Source organism: Ochlerotatus camptorhynchus, unplaced genomic scaffold, assembly GCF_037179485.1.
Source record: "Ochlerotatus camptorhynchus isolate MF236.1 unplaced genomic scaffold, CSIRO-AGI_Acam_v1.1 ptg000150l, whole genome shotgun sequence".
NCBI classification, from domain to species: domain Eukaryota; kingdom Metazoa; phylum Arthropoda; class Insecta; order Diptera; family Culicidae; genus Ochlerotatus; species Ochlerotatus camptorhynchus.
In genome coordinates, this window is record NW_027040640.1 from 4,493,768 (window position 1) to 4,515,467 (window position 21,700).

Here is a 21,700-nt window from a genome sequence, read left to right on the forward strand (position 1 = left end):
TCTAATGAGTATTCCTCTAACAAGCCGATTCGTAACTTCCAGCATTTTTTTCCTTGATTTGTTTTCTGTCGGTCTTGTTTGCCGTACAGAGTACCAATGCTACCGACGCCAGCGAGGCGCTCCCACACCTGGACCCTACCTATCGACCCGTCAAACTCATGGACCGGGAACCAACGGATTTACTTCCCGTGATCAGAAATTTTATGCCTCAGAAAATCCGGATGGCGTCGACTGGGATTGAACCCATGTCCTTTGGAGTGAGAGGCAGTCACACTTACCACTACACTACCAGCGCCGTTTTAAAAGATACCTACAATTATCGATATGTTCAGGCTTTGCCACATTAGTTGAGAATTCTAAAATTCCGGGTTTTGCAGACCTTGAGCTTATTTCATAATTATCAGTATTATTTCCTCTTCGCTTATCTTGTTTTTTTTTTTCAGGAAATTTGATAATCAATTGAAAAACACATTTTTTACCCAATTCGTACGGCGTACCAATTTTGAATAATGTTAGTATATATAAATCATGCATACAAATTAACCAATCAAATCTACAAAGCATTAATAATTGACAAATACCCATCAAGATTAGTATGAAAGTTCAAAAGTGTTAGCTTAAATTATTATGTTAGCTTAAGTAATTTAACTGCAAAAATGTAAAGCTAGTTCAAAAAGTAGAAAGAGATGTGGATGCCAAAATGTTCGTTAGATAACGAATGATTTTTTTTTCTTCTAGTAAAAGAACAGGTATAAGTACTTTAACCGCACGGAGGATACGTGAAACTATCTACACATAGTCAATTCTATCTTATATCAAGTACCACAACAGAAAACAACTAACGAATAAAAACAATCGAAGAAATAAAGATATGCATATGATATTTACCGGTAAAAAACTGAAATACTTGTGCTATACCAGATGAAGCTGACGGACGGGTAGATTACGGATGGAAAAAAACGAAAATGATTTTAATGACTTCAAACTTCAAACGGATATGGTTGCTCGCGAACAAACAACCCTGGACGGAAATTCTGTGTGTAGTGGTATTTAGGTATGTGCAACATAAAGGTGATTGATTTGCGATATTTTGTTGTTGTTACTATTCTTCGCATATGTTGCGTTGCGTTAGAGAACAAATGAAAAAAGTTGAGTGTGAAACAGTAAAACAAAGACAGGAGATGTGCTCGATAGATTTGGTAGTCACGTTTCGTTCGATTATCTAAACTTTGGCCTTGCTTCGAGTTTTGTTTAAAGAATTCAATGAAAACAGCAGGATGAGAGAAATATTTAAGCGAAACTGATTAAATTTTATGGTATATAAGCTATTACTTTAGGGCCGGAAAGAAACCGCTTTTTTCCACTACTCTAAAGCGTCAAGTGTATCCAAAGTAGTCAGTAAACCGGATGTTAATATCTCTAACAGAGTAAAACTGAAGCTTGGTTGGTGGTAGTGAAACGAATAGTAATAGAAGCGTGGGTGTGAGATTGAGCTTTCGGTTTGTTCTTGGAGGCAAAAAAAAACGCAAAATGCTTGGTCCGTGAGAGCATTAACCAAGGTTAAAAAAGAACGAACAACTTACCGGAAGATCCGGGCCGTCGGAAAATACTGGAAAACGAATTGGAGATGCTTTTCCGTTTGGTATCGTTCCGCTTGAACGGGTCGTACGAGGAGCTGGGCGTCAGTTGCATTGGCGTCGTTTGGGACAGACTGGAGGTCATAGACACACCGCCGGATCCAGCGCCGCCATTGATGAGCAGCAGTTTACCACCACTGGTCGCGTTCGATTCGATGGCATTCTTACGCATATTGATGAGCCGGAATTCGCGATCCACGAGGAAGGACCGGGCCACGTCCACGATCTCCAGCGATTCCTCACACTCGGGCAATTCGGCGTCGATTTGTTGTTTGAGAATTTTCAGCACCTAGATCCATCGGAAGCAGAAGGGTTAGTGGATTGGTTTTGGTTATATTGGTGCTCTTTGCGGCGTATAATAGGGCCATGTGTTGTGGGAGATCTCTTTTAACATTTAATACTTAGTGGCTTCCCGGAACCTATTTTTTTTACCTGTGCACCAACTTTCAAAACCAGATTTAATGTCGTATTCATACTCGAATCGGTTGAAAAATACACTTAATCTTCTAGTTTACTCGATATCTATCCATTGCAAGCAATATTATGATAATTGTTTATGTTTTGAGAGTTGGTGCACAGGTAGATTGAGGTTAGGGAAAGGCCACTGAATAGACTGTTTAGTGTAATTTGTCCTACACAATGGTCTAATACCGCGAAGAAACCCTACATCGATATCATTTGATAAACATTTATTGAATGTGAGTACGGATTTCCGGTTAAACTGACGCGATTGGTCAAGGCGACGATGGATCGAGTGATTTGCGTTGTTCGAGTATCGGGCACACTCTGGAGTCCCTTTGAATCTCGAAGGGCGTTACGGCAAGGTGATGGACTTTCGTGTCTGCTATTCAAAATCGCTTCTTGGCTTCGTCGATGACATCGACATCATGGCACGGAACTTTGAAACGATGACGGAAACGTACATCAGACTGAAGGCTGAAGCTAGGCGCATTGCACTTGCCATCAACGCATCAAAGACAAAATACATGAAAGGAAGAGGTTCTAGGGAAGACAATGTTAGCCTCCCACCCCGAGTTCAGATCGGTGACGAAATCGAGGTGGTCAATGAGTTCGTGTATTTGGGCTCACTGGTGACCGCTGAAAATGATACCAGCAGAGAAATTCAAAGACGCATTATGGCAGGGAATCGTGCCTACTTCGAATAAAATTCGCCGCCGCACGAAGTTGACTGTCTACAAGACGCTGATTAGACCGGTGGTCCTCTACGGCCACGAGACCTGGACTATGCTCGTGGAGGATCAACGCGCCCTTGGTGTTTTCGAACGGACGTACCATAGGAACAAGAAGAAGAGGCGCGCAGCGGGCATGGTGGATCGACCAAGTAGAAGGCGACCTGCGGACCCTTCGCAGACTACGAAGCTGGCGAAGTGTGGCCATGGATCGAGTAGAGTGGAGACGACTTCTTCGGACAGCAGAGGACAACAAGGCCTTAGCCTAATTGGTAAGGTAAGTAACATTCATTGAATTATTCTGAGCATGCCTTGTAAGTTATCGGAAATCAATAGACTTTCACATACACTTTTCTGAATTTGCACTAGAATTTATGCTACCATATTCTAGATACCAGAAGTTCTCTAAGTCGAGGCCCTTGGACTTTATATGGATGTTTCATGACTATACCCTGCTAGTCCGGTGGATTTGCATTGACAGACCTTGTCGTAGAAAATACTAACTCTGAACCTGTCTCTGAAATCTCTTAAGTACTACATCATACCTTCTGAAGTTGCCATATGAAATTCATAAACATGTTCTATTAAACATGCTTGGCCGATCAGCTCAGAGAGAGAGCGTCATTTTTACTCAGTTCTATGAGAAATTTCTGAAAAACGTAAGTTTCTCACCGCTGAGTGGCCTACGGTTTTAGAAATATCTCATACAAGTGAGTAAAAGTGACTCTCTTTCTGAGTTAGTCTCAAAGGCCGTGTGCCCTGCAAGTCCTTAGTCTGGACATAATCTCAGTCTTTTGAACTTGCCATGAAAATTTCTTGATCATGATCAGCTTATTTAACTTGCTCCCAAAATCTCACTCTCTGGAGAACATCCGAAACAAAATACAATATTCCTGAAAGACTCATAGGCTTGCGGTGAAATTCCTTGGAACATGCCACAAAAATTCTTCGGACCTGTCTTAGCAGTATCTGGGGCTTTCCACGGATATTACTTGAATATCTTCTAGAAACCCATAAAATTTCCTTGGAATTTTTTTCTTAAGAGACCACCTAAGGACTCTAGGAACGCTCTCTAAAAGTCTTCTGAATTGTGCCAGAAAGATTTCTAAAAATGTCCTCAGAATCCTCTGAACTTGCCTGTAGAGACCTCGTTACAAGCCCAGGAAGTTCTCTAAACGCACTTGATTCATAGAGGTAACTCTAAGACTAGTATGTCCCGAAGAAACGTGCTCAACTTTTTGGCTCAGCTCTGGTACTATCTTCGGTCCCAAGCTAATCGATTCACCCCTCGAAACATAGAAAAATCCAATAACCCCTCATTTTATCTGTCAAACTTTCATAGCGCATCAAAACAAACATAGTGTAGTACTGGAATTTATACTAGAATGGGTTACGTTAGTCGATTTGCTTGGGGCCAATAGGCTAGTCAAGTAGTGAGCCAATTTAAAATCGTTAGTTTCGTATTGATTGTTGCTTGATCTGTGTGTGATACATTTACAAAATTTATCAAAATCCACATTTCCTGATTCGACTACTTTCCGGGAAAATAATGTGTTATCAAAGGGTATTCAACTCTGCACACCATAATCTGTGCCGAGTGTTTTAACAGTGCCGGATGCTTTACCAAGCGCTGTGCAGAACGTGCCGAAGTAAGCCATGAGGTTGGCAACCCTAAATTTATAATGTTTAGATCGGTTTTCTGGTTGGAGGAGTTTAGAAAATGTTGATGTAATTATTATTCCTTTATAATTCAGCAGTTAAGTTCATAAAGGATGCCAAGCGTGGAACCACAAACGAAGTGACAGACGGAGCGGCTCGAAAACTTTGGTGACTAACCTGCTATTTCAATTTTCCAGTGTACCACATGACAACACCACTACTACTGGATTGTATTAGCATTTTCACCAAATGTATTAGAATGTTTTGGTTCTATCTCTTTCACTCTACTCAAAACTGAAATGCATAAAAAAATGACAAAATGATACACTCTTTGCACACTGTCAAATAATCATTGTACACAAAATCAACTTTGTTCAAATCAAAACAAAAAAACTAACCCATCTGGTGGATGATGGCACAAGCTTCCAAGAAAATTCTATTACAGTGAACCACATTATTTTAATGGATTTCTTCGTCAGTTAGTCGTCTGTCACTTCGTTTGTGGTGGAACCATGTTCCGATAAGACCGACAAGTGATCGGCACTCGAGCAACAGTAGAAGAATCACTATCAAGATGATTAATCGAAATCTTGTGTTCGCTGGCTTTTAAGCGTCAAGTTAACAAAAGATTTATTTTTATGTATTAACCAAGGGGTTAGTCACTCAGCACAGAGTGCCGAAAGTAGATTCAGCACAGCTAAGGCACATTTATCGGCACATTCCCGCACTGCCTTGACAAACTGTCATTTACGTGTACGTAAACAAATCTGTATCGAGATTTTTTAGTTATATTTTTGTTTTTGGTTCCGTGGATAGATACCCTGGAAAATCTTCGCCAGAAGAACCTCCATTACTGGTTGACTCGGAAGCACGCTCCAAATTCCGCCACAAGTTATTGCAAGCCATAGTCACTCGTTTTTTCACGTACGGATATGCCGTCACAACTTGTTCCTCCGGCAATCTGTTGCCCTTTGCCAATACCATTGACAGGGCTTCCCATTCACTCTATTATACTCAACGCAACCCCCGACACGCTTTATCCTCTCCAACTCACTGCGCGCAACGAAAAGTGATTTATGATTTAATTTTCGTTATCATCAGCTTCATTCTTTCTATTTGGAGAATAACGTACATCCAACGATACATCCTATGTGAACGTATAAACTATATGAATAACTACAACCACCGTCGAACCGGTCACCTGTTCCTTCAGCGATTCTTCGATCACCACGGCCTCGTCAAATAGTCCAAAAAGCCATGTTGCTGAGCCGTCTTCAAGTCATCCCTGTTCACCGGTCGTTTCGTCCCAAACTTGTGCAACTTTGCACCGGCATACTGGACAACGTTGGATGCTGGTTGTCCCGCCGTGTGCTGGCCGTAGAAACAGAAAGATGCTGACTCGCACTGAGTGAGCTGCCATTGCTCGTGTGTTCAAGTATGGCACCACCGTGGTCATCGTACACGGCAAAGAAGACCGTTCACGGACCGAGTGAGAGAATGTGTCCTTCATGTAGAAACGCTAACCTTGTATACAGCTCGATCCCACCTTGTAGTAGTCTTGAATACTCCTTCGAGGTTTCCGGCTCTGACAGAGTTTGACCCATGGTTGGTTTTGATGACTTGGTGCAGGGTTGATCAAAAAAAATGCGAAGACGATCCAGCGATTAGATAAGCTGCAGCTGATAAACTTGCTGTTATTTAATTTGAAGCTTATCTTCAAAGATTCACGTTTGCCCTTATCTTTCTTTTGTGTCATAAAAAATGACTCAGGTTATCATTGGAGGTCAATCTAAAACAGCAGCAACAACGAGACAGCATTTTTTTTCGATATAGAGAGATGATTTTCCTGCAACAGCTTCCATTTTGAAAATTTGCTCCGGTGAAGGCTCCAGTGCAGATCACGAATGTTGAATCAAGAATATGGGAACTAATTTGTGTGCTGCAGATAACCGAAATTCGAAGGTAAATCCACTTAAAAATACGGCAAGTGGTTGTAGAAAAAACTAATTTTAATTTTCCTGGGCGAAGTAAATAAACAGCTGTCATCCTGAATCAACCTACCAGATATCAAAGATATTAAATTAACAAGATATCCCACTAATCAATTCCTCATACAAGGCATATAATTACCACCCGAATGTGATCGCAGCGCCATCTGTTGAGTGCACATTGAAACTGTTGGGAGTTCCCCGCCAACTTTACCACCTGGGCTCAATAACTGACAGGTGTCAGCATGACAGATGTCAAGGCGGACGTTGATGATCAGCCGAGGAAAGAGGACGATATCATCCTCGAAGTCATCATCATTATATTGCGATAGCAAGATTCTTACTTGTTTGTGATTGTTCCGATTTTCAATCATTACCACTTTATACGCAACAGGAATACTTGAGAAAACCATCACACATCCAAGCGCGCATCATGATGTGCTTGTAATATGTTTTACTTTCGGGCGAAAGAGTTTCCAATATACCACCAGTATCAGTAAGATGCAAATCTCTAATAGTAATTGTTGATTTGCGGAGCTGGTGCTCAAAAAAATCTTAATAAGCATAGAAGCAAACATGGGAAAAGCATTCACTCTCTCTACAGAATTATTCCAACACCCCAGCCACTGGAAATGAACGTATCGAAATCATTGCTGAACGTAATAAAATATGCCGTCTTCTTTGGCCAACGCAGCATGCATTCTATTCAAAAATTACATTGGAATAATCATTACTTTCCTATTTTATAACGTAGGAAGTATTTGTCAATTGATAGCAAACGCAAACGGAAGAAGCCGAAGCTGAATGATGACGATAAGTGATGACACCGCTTCGTGTTTTGATTTGCGCTGTACCGTCCGCTCAGTTGTGTGGGTTCGTACATGTATAGATGTTGATGTGCGTGTTTTCTTCCAACGCTGCAGTTCAACATTGTCTCGTCACAAACCGTTTGGCGCTGTTATCTGTCTCTATAAATTCCAAAGAGTGAAGGGGGTCTGCAGATATACCACTTCAAATACATAAGGCACAAAACAGGGCAAAAAGATACTCGTTCGGCACAGTACCGGTACATTAAGGCACACTACACTGAAACAAATACAATAGTTAGGAATACTATTTTGCAGAAAACACTTATTCACACAAATTCACTACCATTCTGTCAAAACTACTATGCGTACTCAAACGGCATAGTAGTTTTGATAGAAAAAATCGTAAAATTAAATGAATTTCGTTTCTGCAAAAATCTATTGGTGGGAGTATTTAATTTTAACCATCAATATAGTATTTTTGCCAATGGATTTTGTTTCTGTGTATAAACAGCGTTAATACAAAAGCAGATGTGCCGAGTGACTGACCCCTTGGTGTCAACCCTTCATCTGACCGCTGTCAATATTGGATCCAATATTCAATTACTTGCGCATTAAATCTTCGGCTTCATCGTTCTTCTGGTTCAGTTAGATTACCTCTAGAGAAACTCCCACTACTGAATATCTCGTGCAATATGCGTACTGCTCGAATATACCTCAATTTCATGCAGCGCTTAACGAAGCAATATATAGCACAAAGGGAATCGTGACATGGTTGTAGATTACTTGAAGGGGCAACTTCGCCTTATTGGTATTTTGTTCCTCTTCAGTTCGTTTTGAGTTCTGAGCCGGCAAGTTGCCTCTCGGGGCATAGTAAAACAATGTATTTTATTTTACCGATGTGTCAATCCGAGCCGCAACTTAAAACACAACGTAGGGTCACAATTATCCTGGACGAAACACATACATTTTCCCCAAAAAGAGACCACAGAATCCGGGAAATCAACTGATTTGATTGACTTGGGGATATTAGAAGAACCTATTTATTGAACGATGCAACGATGCAACTTCAATGCAATCCGGATGGAGTATTGAGGAAGTCGGAAAGATACTTTGTAGAGAAGTCGGATGAGCTTTTCGGTGAAACTGCTGAGGCAAATAGGTAAATAAAGTCTGCGGGGAAGTCAGTAGACATTTTTAGAGGCCGGAAGTTTCTTCTAGGAACGTTGGGAGAAATTTACCATTAAAATTAGATGAAACTTCTGTAAAAATTAGAAGAAACATTCGTGCGAAGTCAGGAAAAGCTTCCGGGTGAACTCGGAAAAAATCCGGGGAAATAAAAAAAAAACTCTCCAGAAAAACCGAAAGAAACTTCCAGGGGAACCCGGGGCAATGCGACCAAAATTTCCAGATGAAGTTGAAACATACTTTCAGGAAAAGGGGGAAAGGAACTTCCGGGGAAACTCTGAAAAAACTTCCCTTGCAAATCGCCAGGACTTCTGGCAAGTCGGAAGAAGTTCAAGTAGAGTTCAGAAAAGTCTTCTGGAAGAAAACCTAAGCTTCCGTTTGAAATAGAAAGGATACAATCCCAACTTTCAGGGCAAATTGGTTGAAATTTCAAGGAGATGTTGGAAGAACCTATTGTGCAAAGTCGGACGAAGTTACAATTCTTATGAGTTAATAACAAATGAATAACTAGGTCAAATACTATATTCGGTCATCCGATAAACATATTTCTCGATTCCCGGGAATTCCCAGGAAAAGACGTCAGATGTTTCCCGCTTCCCGGGTAACCAAAAATGGCCAGGAAATGGAGATCACTGGATTTTTCTTGGGAATTTCATAAGCCTTTTTTTCAGCAGCCCTTTTTAGATTTCTAATTTTATCAAAGAAGTGTCTTAAACATGCCCTGTGAGCTTTCTCAACTTGACCTGGAAGTTTCATGCTCTCGATGACCTCTGGAAGACTTTGAAAGGTTTGTGCTTAAAAAAGCCAATAAATATTGTAGTGAAAGGCCTCTTAAGGAATGGGGACACCGAATTTGTTTTTTTTTTCATTTTCGGCATCCTTATACTTTCTAGAATGTTGTGTCAAAATGCCGATGATGAATGTAAGTCGCTGTTAGTCTTGTGTTAAATATAACTAAAATCTTTAAACGCGTTTATCTCGAAACCACATTTTTTACAATGCGAGACAGAGATCTCGGAGACTATTCCATCAAATTTGCAGATTCTTCTGTCCAAAAATAATTATCTAAAATCTAACATAAGATTTTTCGAATATTCCAACTGTTAGATTTTAGATATTTTAATGAAGAACTCAAAACACTAATTATCACTTTTCTCAGATGTTTCAGTGCTACTGAAAAGTACCCCTTTCTTTAGAGATCTCAACCCGGGACGGTTCTTGACAATCGAGTTTCTCACTCTTCTTAATGTTTTTGAAGAATACCCTTCGGAAAGTTGTGCGTGGTGTTTGATGGAGTTGACCAACGATGCCAGGAATGTAAAATATTTTTTTCTATTTAATTTGGATTTTATTCGGAATTTCTACCGCAGTTTAGCAGCTTGTACATAATTTTTGCTCCACACAATAAAAACAACCATAAACAAACAACAATATCCATCGCTTAAAACACGCAATGTTCAACTTTCCTTTCGCAAATATAAACAATTGACCACGCCATTGACATCAACATTGATTCCGGCATCTCTGCCAGCCAGATTGATGCGATCCGTCTATCCTTTTTATTTCACGATTGCTACTGTCAAATCGATCAATCAGAAGCTGGCTCGGATTTGACAGCAAATTGGTTCGAAATCGCTACCCGATTGTCAAGTCCCGTCCTAGATCTCAACAGGTACCCCCCCTTAAAGTCTGGCATTTCGAATATTTCTATTAGTTTTAAATCTTGAAAGCTTATCATGGTGGAGAATCTAGAATATTCCTCCGTGCTCGGAATATTGGTAAAAGGACTTAAATTTTATAAACCGTGAATGTCAAGAAAAACTCTGACACTGATGAAGACTGCACATTGTAGTCGAAATACGTATCTGTCATGGATACCAAAATTATTTAAGTGGAATTAAATGGAAGATAACCCTTTTTTGCTGTTTTATTTAAAGCATTCTACTATCAACCCAATTTCATTACTTCACAAGAAAAACTCCCCTAATCAAGAAGATTTTTCTTGATCCAGAATCAAGAGAACTTTTCTATGTTGAAGTCTCAGAATTATGTCTAAATTTATCTTCTTTTCTTTTCTTTTTCTTCGAGATCACAAAAAAAAATTCTATGTTTGAATCATCTTGATGCCCTTTGAACTCTTCAAAAAATTTCATTAGAATCATCTCAAGAATTTCCTTTGAGTCATCTCAAAGTTTTCTCAGAGTTCGTCTTAGAGCTCTCTCTCTCTCTTGAATTGCCTTAAAATTTACTCCATAATACCATAGAGGTAACTCTAAGACCAGAAGGTCCCGAAGAAACGTGCTGAACTTTTTGGCTCAGCTCTGGTACTCTTTTCGGTCCCAAGCTAATCGACGCACTCCTCAAAACATAGGAAAATCCACGAACCCCTCATTTTATCTGTCAAACTTTCATAGCGAATCAAAACAAACATAGTGAAGTACTAGAATTTCATCTAGAATGGGACACGTTAGTCGATTAGCTTGGGACCAATAGGCCAATTTAAAATCGTTAGTTTCTACCGGTTGATAATACTCTAGAAATTATTTATAGAAGGCTCTTTGATTAACTTTGCAATTCTCTTAAATGGGTTAGCTGTATTATATAAGAATTCCCCAAAAATAATCCCCTAAAGCAAACTCTCCCCAGTAATCACTAATTATTCTCCTGAAATTCCCATGGAATTATCTCTGGAATTCCTTCTAAATTTCATTCAAAATTCCCTTGAAGTAGTCCCGTAAATTCCTCAAATGCTCTTCAGAATTCCCTAGATACACATCTTTGCGTTTTCTAGGTATTCTTTTGAAATTTAACTGAAAACTTGGTTGGAAATTTCCTTGAAACTTTGGAATATTCCATATAATTCGTTCGAAACTAGCCTCAATGAACTGAATTTTTATTGAATATTATTTTTCCTTGATTTGTTACCCGTTGATTTTGTTTTCCGTCCACTCCTGGACACTACATATCGACCCATCAACTCATGGCAGGTGACCAACGGCTTTACTTCCCATCCGAGGCGTGATCAAAGATTTTATGCCTCAGAAAATCCCGGCGGCGCCGACAGGGATTGAACCCAGGCCCACTGGGGTGAGAGGCAATCATGCTTACCACTACACCACCGACATAGCTAATTATTTTGGAATCTCCATCCCTTAGAATTCTGTTCAAAATTACTTTACAATTTTAGTCCAAACTCTCTTGCAATTCTCTGCGAAATTACCTTGGAATCCTCCTAAGAATTCAGCTGAAAATTTCCTTTCAATACTACTCACGATTCTCTTGGGATTCTACTCAGAATTACCTTATAATTCTCCTTACTTTTCACTTGGAAATTGGTGCCTAAGGCTAAAAATCTCTTTAATAAAGCTTAAAAAAAAAAACTTGGAAATTGGAGTTCAACGGAACTAACTCAAAAGGAATCCTCAGAGTTCACTTCAAGTTTTCCTAACAATTCTTCTTTTGAAATTCTCGTTTGAATTCCTTTGAAATTATCCCTAGAGTTTCCAGATTTATTTTATTAATTTAAATTATTTAAGTTTATACGCTGTAGAACTTTTGCAATGCCCTTATTTTTTTATCTGGGTTTTTGGGTTTTTGGAAAATAGTCCATGTCCGCCGACGTCTTCTTCTTCTTCTTCTTCTTTTTCTTCTTCTTCTAATTTCAAGCTTAATGCTTATCGCATTTAAGCTTATTGCGTGCTCTTAACTTAGTGTTCTAGATGCACTTCCACAGTTATCAATTGAGAGCTTTCGATGCCTGTACCATTTTTGCGTTTGTATAATTGTGTGGCAAGTACAATCATACTCTATACCCAGGGTAGTCGAGAAATTTTCCAACTCGAAAAATTACTAGACCGGACCGGGAATCAAACCCAGCCACCTCCAGCATGGTCTTGCTTTGTAAAATGTTTGTAAAATTTTATAAAATTTTTGAGGAGGTTTCTGGGTAACTTCAATGTAAGATGTAAGTATAGCGTTGATAGTTCCGTTAGAGTACGGCAGTGTGAAAATTGTATATAGAGAGTAGAAGGCGAGCAAAGGTCAATTTTGAGGAAGGTTGATCATCTTCTTTACCAAACTCTCCCGTTGACGGCTTGAGTGTGAAACAATCGATAGAACTATTTCCGCACATCGAAGGTACGTGAGCAAAGCGGCGAACATCTCTTTTGCCATTGGTGGCGGGGGGTTTGGTAAAGGAGTTGATCAACCCTGATTAGTACCTTCCTCAAAATTGACCTTTGCTCGCTTTCTACTCTCTGTATACAATTTTCACACTGCCGTACTTTAACGGAACTATCAACTCTATACTTTCATCTCCTCATCGTTTAAAATGACCACTTTAAGGGGAAGCTCACCGGCCCAAAAATAAAAAAAATATTTTCGGTACGTTTTTATGTTTCTAAAAATATTGGGAAAAATTATCAAAAATCCAAGAAAATCAGTTTCTTCCTTAGATTTTTGTCAAAAATTACATGCAAAAAAATTTTTCTATCCCATCATGAAAAAAAATTGGACTCTCAGAAAAACCGAAAAGTTGATGTTTTGTGGTTTTTTGAGTCCAACTTTATGCCATAATGACTTATAAAACATGTTTTTGCACGTGAATTTTCTTTAAAAAATTAGAAAAAATGTGATTATTTTAGATTTTTGATACTTTTTTTTCAATATTTTTAGAAAAATCAAAACGTAATTTTTTTTTCGGAGCGGTCTGCTTCCCCTTAAGTCTGATATTTGACGTTAAGCATCTCCAACTATGCACATAATAGAGTTGAACTAGAATTACTCGAAACATGTCCTCGAGCCTAGAAGCTCGTGTGACTTGCACTGTGAATGTTCTTTGGACTTACACGTAAATTTTTTAGAACATGCTTCTGAAAGTTCTACAGACCTATCTTAAGGTGATTCCTTGTAGAGTCCACAAATGGCCGCCACTTAGGCTATACATGCACTTCCACTTCGAATTTTCAATTACAAATCTCGGAAATCGGTGCCCCATTTCACCTGAAAGTGCTACTTCTTATATGCTGCAGTGCAGCAAACGTGAAGTAACAATCTGAATGTCGCACGTGTCGTAGAAGCTGATATTTGTGCACTTAAAGTTTCGAAGTGGTTCCGAGAATAGGGATGTTACAGCGATTTGTCTTTCTTGAGTACTCCATAAAAGTTGATTGCTTATTCGACTAGTATTGTTGTGCTGGAATGTTTAATGGGAATTGAAACGGTTTGTTTTTTTTTCAGTGCCCGACGTTTCGGTCATTATTTATTTGACCTATTTACAGGGGAAAAAAGTCTACCGTTTTTCCTTTAGTTGTACTGCCACGGCCAAATAAATAAGGGCCGAAATGTCGGGCAATGAAAACATAAACAGTTTCATTACCCACAAGATTTATAAGCCCAATAAAAATTCCAGCATTCAGTCCTTTGAACTTATCTCGAGCTATTTTTTGATTAGCCTTTGAAGTCCTCAAAGCATGCTCTAGAAGTTCTCTAACCTTACTCAGGAGTTTCTCCAAACTATCTCTGAAAGTCTTTCAATCTTCCTAGGAAGCCCCTGGAATTTTTCAACGTGCTCCGAAAGTCCTCTGGGTTGTTCTGGTTATGAAAGTCCTTAAGTATTACATCAGGCCTCTGCATCAGAAGACTTAAGCTTTGAACCCATGATTCCGGAAAAACGTCTCACAGCCCCCTATTTGAACACGTCTACGACTATGCCAAGCTGATTATTACCTGATGAAACGACGGCGTGTCGGACGTGGTCGGTATGTCCGGCCGCAGCAGAATGGAGTGCAGCAACGGCAGAGGAAACCACGCCAGATGGCTAATCAGTCCGGTGAGGTGTAGATTGACGTACAAGCAATTGCTGGTAAACGTTTGCAGCTTGCCCCATATGGCCGTTAGGAAGGGACCTGCAATCAAATCGAGAATGTTAGCGAAATGATCGATGACAAACACACAAAGCTTCAACTTACCCAAACTAACAGTCCCTTGCGCGAACAGGTCCTCCGACAGATCCAGATCCACGATGGTTTCCTCCTTCACGCTGGACACCTTCCACGATTCATGCCGCCGACCGTCTTCGCTGCCCGTTCCCAGATTTGTGATGTTCAAACTCTCGTACCCACTGCTATCGCCCAGCGATTGCAAACTGTCTAGTTGCTTGGATGTTGCCGTCAGCTGTTGACCTCCTCCTACCCCGGTGCCGAACATGCCGGCCGGAGATTGACACTGACTCGAACGGTCACCATCCCCCGTCATGTCCACCGCACTATCCGGTGCGGTAGTAAACTCCGACAGGAAGTTTTTGATCATTTGTACTTTATACGTTCGAACGTCTTCACTAGCCGTTCCATTACCGTTAGGGCTTAGACTATTACTATTGTTGTTCACCAGCTTGTTCAATTTTTGGTAACGATACACATTGTTCCACTGATCACAGGCATGCTTGCATTGGACGATCCGGCTACGGGCCTCCAACAGGTATGCCTGGTAGTTGGCCAGGAGCGTTTCACCCGTATTCAACCCGTAGTGGTTCCAGTTGGCACCAATCGTTTTGCTGACGTTCCGCCCACCGCCAACCTGGGACGCACTTCCGCCAATGCTCGGATTGTTGTTGTTGATGCTTAGGACGTTGTTGACCTTCTTCATAATATCCGGAGAAGTGTTGAGAAAGTACTCAACGGCATTGCTGTAAGGATCCACGCGGTTCACCTTGAATCGATGCGAGATGGGCACGTGCTGACAGGTGAGCAGATACTTCATGATCAGTTCCAGCATGATGTCCTCGCAGTTGAGACTCAACAGCGTGTCGAACAGGGAAAGCGAAATCATACATAGCTGAAGGGATAAAATTTACATTAGATCGCAATGATGCTATATTCAATTTTGGGCCGCCGTACCCTTGAATCGTTGCTGTTGAGCCGCTCCACCAGGACGTCCAATATCCGCTGGCCGTCGAACTTGTCCTCGTCCAGTAGAAACTTGACGATGATCTGAATCAGCCCCGGTTCGGTGACCGAGCGCACGATCAGATCCAGATAGGCCATCGCCGAAACTTGCGACTCGACGTTTGTCTGGAATTGACCTCGACCTTTAAATGTCTGTTCACCGCGGAACGTTTCGCGAAGGTGGGTAAGGTTTGTTTGGTTGTTTAAACATATGGAAGGGGACAGTGTTAAGGGGGAGGGAGGATAGACGTGTATTTGTATACAATTTGATTGTTTTAATTTGTTTGCAGTAGGAACAGGATAGGATTCGAAGGGAGAGGGAAGAGAAAAATTTAAAATACAAGATTAGTCGTTGCAGGCTTGGATTATCGATCGACACGGTTGACCCTGTTTACCAATGAATCCCTGAGAACGTGTTACTCTGATGTCTACTCAACGAGCGATAACAACACCGTAGGAAGAAGTAGAGAAGATGAGAGATGTTTTACGCTACTGACCGTCACCGAGTTCCGGAGTTCTGACTTTTCTGAGCTCGAAAAAATGGGTGACCTTCATGAATAGAGAATGATGAACCATTACCACAACGTCTATTGGTGGATCAGTGTTCGACTGATTCGGGTGATAAACCAACACCGTCAATCTTCCAGCGAATCTAGAGGACTGTTACTCTATGTAGAATACGACAGGAAATGTGTGAGTTATGGGAAAGTGCGTGGATGTGGAGTACCCACAGATACAGATTTTTTACAACTAATTCCATAGCATAAGACACCATAGCAGTGACCTACCTGTAGAACGGCCGGTCCCAGCACTGGTACCAAAAAACCTTGGTACAGAAAGTCCAGCAACTGCTGCCGGATCATGCTGTGCGCCACCTGCACCACAGCGTTGCAAAATTCCAACGAATTCATAAACAGCGTCAACTCCTGCAGTTCCGTCACGTCGTCCGTTGTTATCCGGTACCAATCGATGGTTTTGATGTCGATCTGATTTGGCAAGCGCGAGTACAATCCACCCAAACCGGTGACCAGCACGGGGCAGATCGATGAGTATGTAGCGATGTACGTTCCCACGTTGGAGTTCTTCTGGGACAGGGCCATGCACAGGAGCAGGGCGTCCCGTGCCTGATGACCAAGGGAACCTTCCCGGTGGACGTACGGTATCAGCAGGGAGAAGATTATGAAGCTGTCAGAGTGTGGGGAAAAAGAAAACATGAAAAGTTAGCAGGACTGTGTGGTTGTTCTTGAGTTGACTTCAAAGGTCGTGAGTGCGTTAAGAGGGAACGGCAGATCATACGAGACACTACATAAAGTGGGCTTTTCGCTTAGCACGAGTGCTAGAAGGAAGTATTCGATGGAGAACCAGTCAATTGAAGCCTGGTGTTTTTATATTTTAGGAAAAGTTAGTTACGATCGCTAGATTTATCATTCTTTATTCCAAAAGCTCCAATGGCCAACAAGTGGAAGCGTTATGGATCCACTTTGTAGGATCTAGTCCAGAAGCCCAGATTGGTTAATTCCAGAGGTTTTTAGACTTGTGGGTTAACTTCAAAGGCTTTACTGGTTGATTCCAAGGTAGGTTCAATTATGAAGTATTAAGGTTCAGCTCCTCTAAATTTCAAAACATTGTGGGTCAATTTCAGTGAAGTTGTTTTACAGGCTTGAGATCTTTTGTTATAATAAACAGACCCGGATTAGAAGCACTGAGACTAAAAAGACTTAAGAATTCCATAAGACATGACTTATGAACCTGGACCATTTTGATATTATAAGACACTTATGAATTACATAGGCATGAGTTAGGAATTCCATAAGCACGACTTATGCATGATTATTGTACTACAAGTAATACAAGTGGTTCTTTTACACCTCTGACCTGTTTAATTTCCTAAGCGTGGATAGACGTGAGAGCAAATCACGGAGTCAATAATTTAAGTTTTTTTAAGTTTCGTAAGCTAGCTTTTGAATCCTGTTTCATAATCCAAACTTATGATTTACATAAGAAATCCTTTTGTCGAAAATTTATAAGTGCTTTTCGTTCCGTTGCCTCAGTGAGGTAACCTGGAAACCCTTTTTTTTTGCTGAGCCATAACGCCTTTGCAATCACCAAACCACCGGAGTTGACAAATAAGGTCTCTGAAGTTTACCAACATGCTCTAAAATTAACCGGTTGAACCTCTCTACTTAACCCATAAGCCATTTCAATTTAATATAAAGTCTCTACAATGAACGAACAAAATGTTTGGGGTTGACCTTTTAGAATTCTGAAATTGACTCATAAGGCAGATTCAGCCTGCAAGGCATCTGAAGGTTTCTGGAAGCATGATCATGCCTGCCCGCGGGCCGGGCGTGGTCTCTAGAACAATGTGACCAATATAGTCTTTCTTCTTCAGCAATATGAATTTTAGGCCAGAACGATTAAGAAATAATGGAAATGCAACCTGAAACATGTTTATTGAACACAGATGCAGTCAGTTAAAAAAACAAGTTTAGAAAGATTGGGCAGCTTATAGAACCTTTATATTCAAAGTAAAGTTTCTGTGCTACTATTTCTTGAAAAATTTCAAGGATGCCATTTTTTAAACTTTACAAGATCCAAAATAGCCTATTTCAGTAAACATGTGAATCATTGCCCATAACAAACAATTATGCAAAGTTTGATGTGAATCGGAGAACGTCGAGTTTTTCCGATTAGTCTTTTCAGTTTGGAACTGCTCATATGGGATAAATGTTTGCATCTTCTGTTACGGTACTGCCCATAAACGCATAACTGTCTCATTTGAATAGATAATCAAGCGAAGATGGGACTGAGATGTGATTATAGATAGTTTAATTGTTGCACTTAATTTGGGCTCTTGCATGTACGTAATAGTCTCTAAGTCTTAAAGATTTATTCAACTCTGTGATTTAAAATTTTTCATAAGTTTCAGGTTAAATTTATGTTGACTTACTTGAATTTCATTTCTCTGTAGTGGCTACCCTTGGTTTGGAATATTGAACATGTTTGAGATTTCTACAAATTTTAATGTTCTAATTATTTATGTTTGAGATTAAGATTTTTAAAATTTTCGAAGTATAGGAATCGTAGGAACTTTAGGAAATCCAAAATTTAAAAAACATTTTATTTTACAGAATTTTTAAATTCACTTCATGTTGAAAATATTGATTGTTTTACCTAGCAGGGTGTCCAGCGAACCGAGAAAACTGGGAAATAAACGAGAATTTGAAAATTCTCTGCTCAGAATTCTTGTTTAAACAAACCAGAAACTCTTTTCGAATTACATAGGAATTCGCTTTGGAATTCCTTTGAAACTCTCCTAAAAATCTTCACGGAATCCTCCTTAGAATTTATTTCAAACTATCCTGAGTATTCAATGCTGAATTATCTTCATTAGTTCCCATAGAATTCTCCTCCGAATTGTCTTCAAAACTGTCATTGAATACTCCTCAGCATTCTCTTGAAATTATTCCAGATATTCCCTTGAAATTCTTCTCCGATTTTCTTTTGAATTATCTGCAAAATTCTCTTTGAATGCTTATCATTATACTAATTATTAAAACTCTCTTCTGCATTTCATTAGCATTCTCTTTAAAATTCTTCTGAAACTATCCTCAATGATTCCCATGAAATTCTTCTTTGAATTCCATTCGTAATTCTCTCAGAAATTCCTCGAGTTTTCCTCGATATCCACTTGAATTCATTTTATCAATGTCTTTGGAACTATCTTCTAAAATTTCCATAGAACTCTCATTCGAATATTCTATGAATAGTCTTCAAAATTTATTTAAAATGGTTCTCAAAATTCCATTGAAATCCATTCAGAAATTTCTTTGAAATTCTCCTAAGAATTGTCTTTCAAATCGTCCAAATTTTCCTCAGAATTTCCTTAAAGTTCTAGATTCTTTAAGTTTTCGCCTATGTTCCCTTAGCATTCAAACTATCCTTAATAATTCCCATGAAATTCCTCTGTGAATTTTCATCTGATTTTTTTTTTATAATATTTTCCTTAGAACTTTCTTCGAGTTTTCTTCGCAATTCACTTGAATTTCTCTTATCGATATCTTTGGAACTGTCTTCTATACTTGCCATGGAACCCTTCTCCGAATGTTCTTTGAATGGTCTTTCAAATTCTCTTTAAATGCTTCTCAGAACGCCCTTGAATTCCTCAAAGTTCCCTTTGCATCGTCTTCCAAATTATTTTTGAATACTCCTTTGCATTCTCTTGCAATTCTCCTCCGTTTGTTATTGTCGAATTATCTTCCAAGTTCTCTTTGAGGATTCCCTTAACGTTGAAAATTCTTAAAATTCTCTCATAAACTCCCTTAGCATTCTCCATGAAATTCCCATAACATTCTCTTGAGAATTCCTTTGAAACTATCCTCAATAATTCCCATAAAATTCCTCTATGTATTCCATTCGGAATTCTGTCAGAAATTTCGAAAAGTGTAGCTTAGAAATTTCCTCGAGTTTTCCTCGAAATCCATTTGAATTTCTCTTATCGATGTCTTTGGATCTATCTTCTAAACTTTCCATGGAACGCTCCTTGGAATATTTTATGAAATTCTATAAACTTTTCCTTAGAACTTTCTTCGAGTTTTTTTTCGAAATTCACTTGAATTTCTTTTATCGATGTATTCAGAATTATCTTCTATAATTCCTATGGAACCCTTCTCCGAATGTTCAGTGAATGGTCTTTCAAATTCCATTTAAATGCTTCTCAGAATTCCCATAAAATAAAAAAAAATGTTCATGGTATTCTCCATTTGAACTGTCTTCCATATTATCTTTGAATACTCCTCAGCATTCTCATAAAATGTTTCCAGGTATTCCCTTAAAATTCTTTTTGAATGCTTTTCAGAATTCCCATCAAGTTGGAAATTCTTCAAATTCTATCATGTATTCCCTTAGTATTTTCCATGAAATTCCCTTGACATTCTCTTGAGAATTCCTTTGAAACCATGCTCAATAATTCCCATGAAATTCCTCTCAGAATTCTCATCTGACTTTGTATCAGTATTTCCATAAAGTTTACCTTAGAACTTTCTTCGAGTTTTTCTCTAAATGAACTTGAATTTCTCTTATCGATGTCTTTGGAATTATCTTCTATAATTCCCATGGAACTCTTCTCCGAATGTTCGTTGAAAGGTCTTGCAAATTTCCTTTAAAAACTTCTCAGAATTCCCTTGAAATCCTCCAAAAAATTATATCCGATTCTCCTGAAAATTCCTCTTGAATTGTCTTCCAAATTGTCCTTGAATACTCCTCAGGATTCTCTTGAAATTCTTCCAGGTATTCCCTTGACATTCTTCTCCGAGAGTTTTAATTGATTTATCTTCCGAATTTTCTTTGAATGCTTCTCAGAATTCCTCCAACGTTGAAAATTCCTAAAATTCTCTCAAATCCCCTTGACATACTCTTGAGAATTTCTTTGAAACTATTCTCAAAATTCTCACGAAATTCCTCTCTGAATTCCCTTTGGAAATTCACCCAGTTTTTCTTAGAACTTTCTTCGAGTTTTCCACGAAATATCTTATCGATGTCTTTGAAACGACACTTCCGATCATAAGTTTGCTACCACTTTCATTTCAAAATTTGAACGACCCAATTCTGAGAAAATCAGTCATGAATATTTGGTGGGAATATTGGAAAATGTTGTAACTCTAAGAGAAGTTTTAGTATACAACAACTGTAAAATATATTAAACCAATTACCTACGAATTGAATTGGTCGTAAAATGGCAGAGATATGAGTAAAAACCCGAATTTATCCACCTATGGTGTGATCAGACCCTTCTTACTTATTCAAGTTTATTTATTTTATTGTCATTATCAGTGACCAAGCCCCCCACCCCCGTGCCATCCAGTGACGCTACGCCACTGCCTGGGGGTACCCGGAATATATCCGTGTGTAGTCTATTTGGTGAGGCTACCAATCACCTTATCATCGTATTTTAATGTGATTTAATGGGTTTTAATTCAATTCATATTCAAGCAACTTCCCCGGGGTACCCGAAACATGTCCAAGTGTGTCCAATGTGGTCTGGAACACTTAACACGACTTGCATTGATCTTATTTTTGAATTCTGTAGTAATTTGATGTGTCGCATGATGGTTTTGATACGTTTTCCGTTAAATCCAGCGTGAAGGCCCATATTCACCGGATCTTATTCCGGCCATATCTCCGGAACCGGTTCACCGATTCCAAACCGTTCAATAGCGTTCAATGGGACCCCAAGACCTATAATTTGGCGCCGAGTTTGTCCAAATCGGTCGAGCGGTTGCTGAGAAA

General features: G+C 39.4%; 1 protein-coding gene and 1 pseudogene across 5 annotated transcripts in view; both read right to left on the bottom strand.

Moving 5' to 3' along the window:
• Window positions 1–21,700, bottom strand: part of LOC135701166 (FHIP family protein AAEL005291) — a 93,222-nt gene that overhangs the window by 12,338 nt on the left and 59,184 nt on the right. For 3 of the 5 annotated variants that reach the window (XM_065221909.1, XM_065221908.1, XM_065221907.1), the window contains exons 5-10: window positions 16,201–16,597; window positions 15,365–15,565; window positions 14,438–15,302; window positions 14,196–14,374; window positions 1,584–1,926; window positions 889–927 (exon numbers count right to left, since the gene is read on the bottom strand). In XM_065221909.1, the coding sequence (XP_065077981.1) occupies window positions 889–927; window positions 1,584–1,926; window positions 14,196–14,374; window positions 14,438–15,302; window positions 15,365–15,565; window positions 16,201–16,597 (2,024 nt within the window). The remainder of the gene's footprint in view (window positions 1–888; window positions 928–1,583; window positions 1,927–14,195; window positions 14,375–14,437; window positions 15,303–15,364; window positions 15,566–16,200; window positions 16,598–21,700) is intronic. The other 2 variants (XM_065221910.1, XM_065221911.1) reach the window with 2 other exon arrangements.
• On the bottom strand, window positions 5,269–6,540 carry LOC135701091 (probable protein phosphatase 2C T23F11.1; annotated as a pseudogene).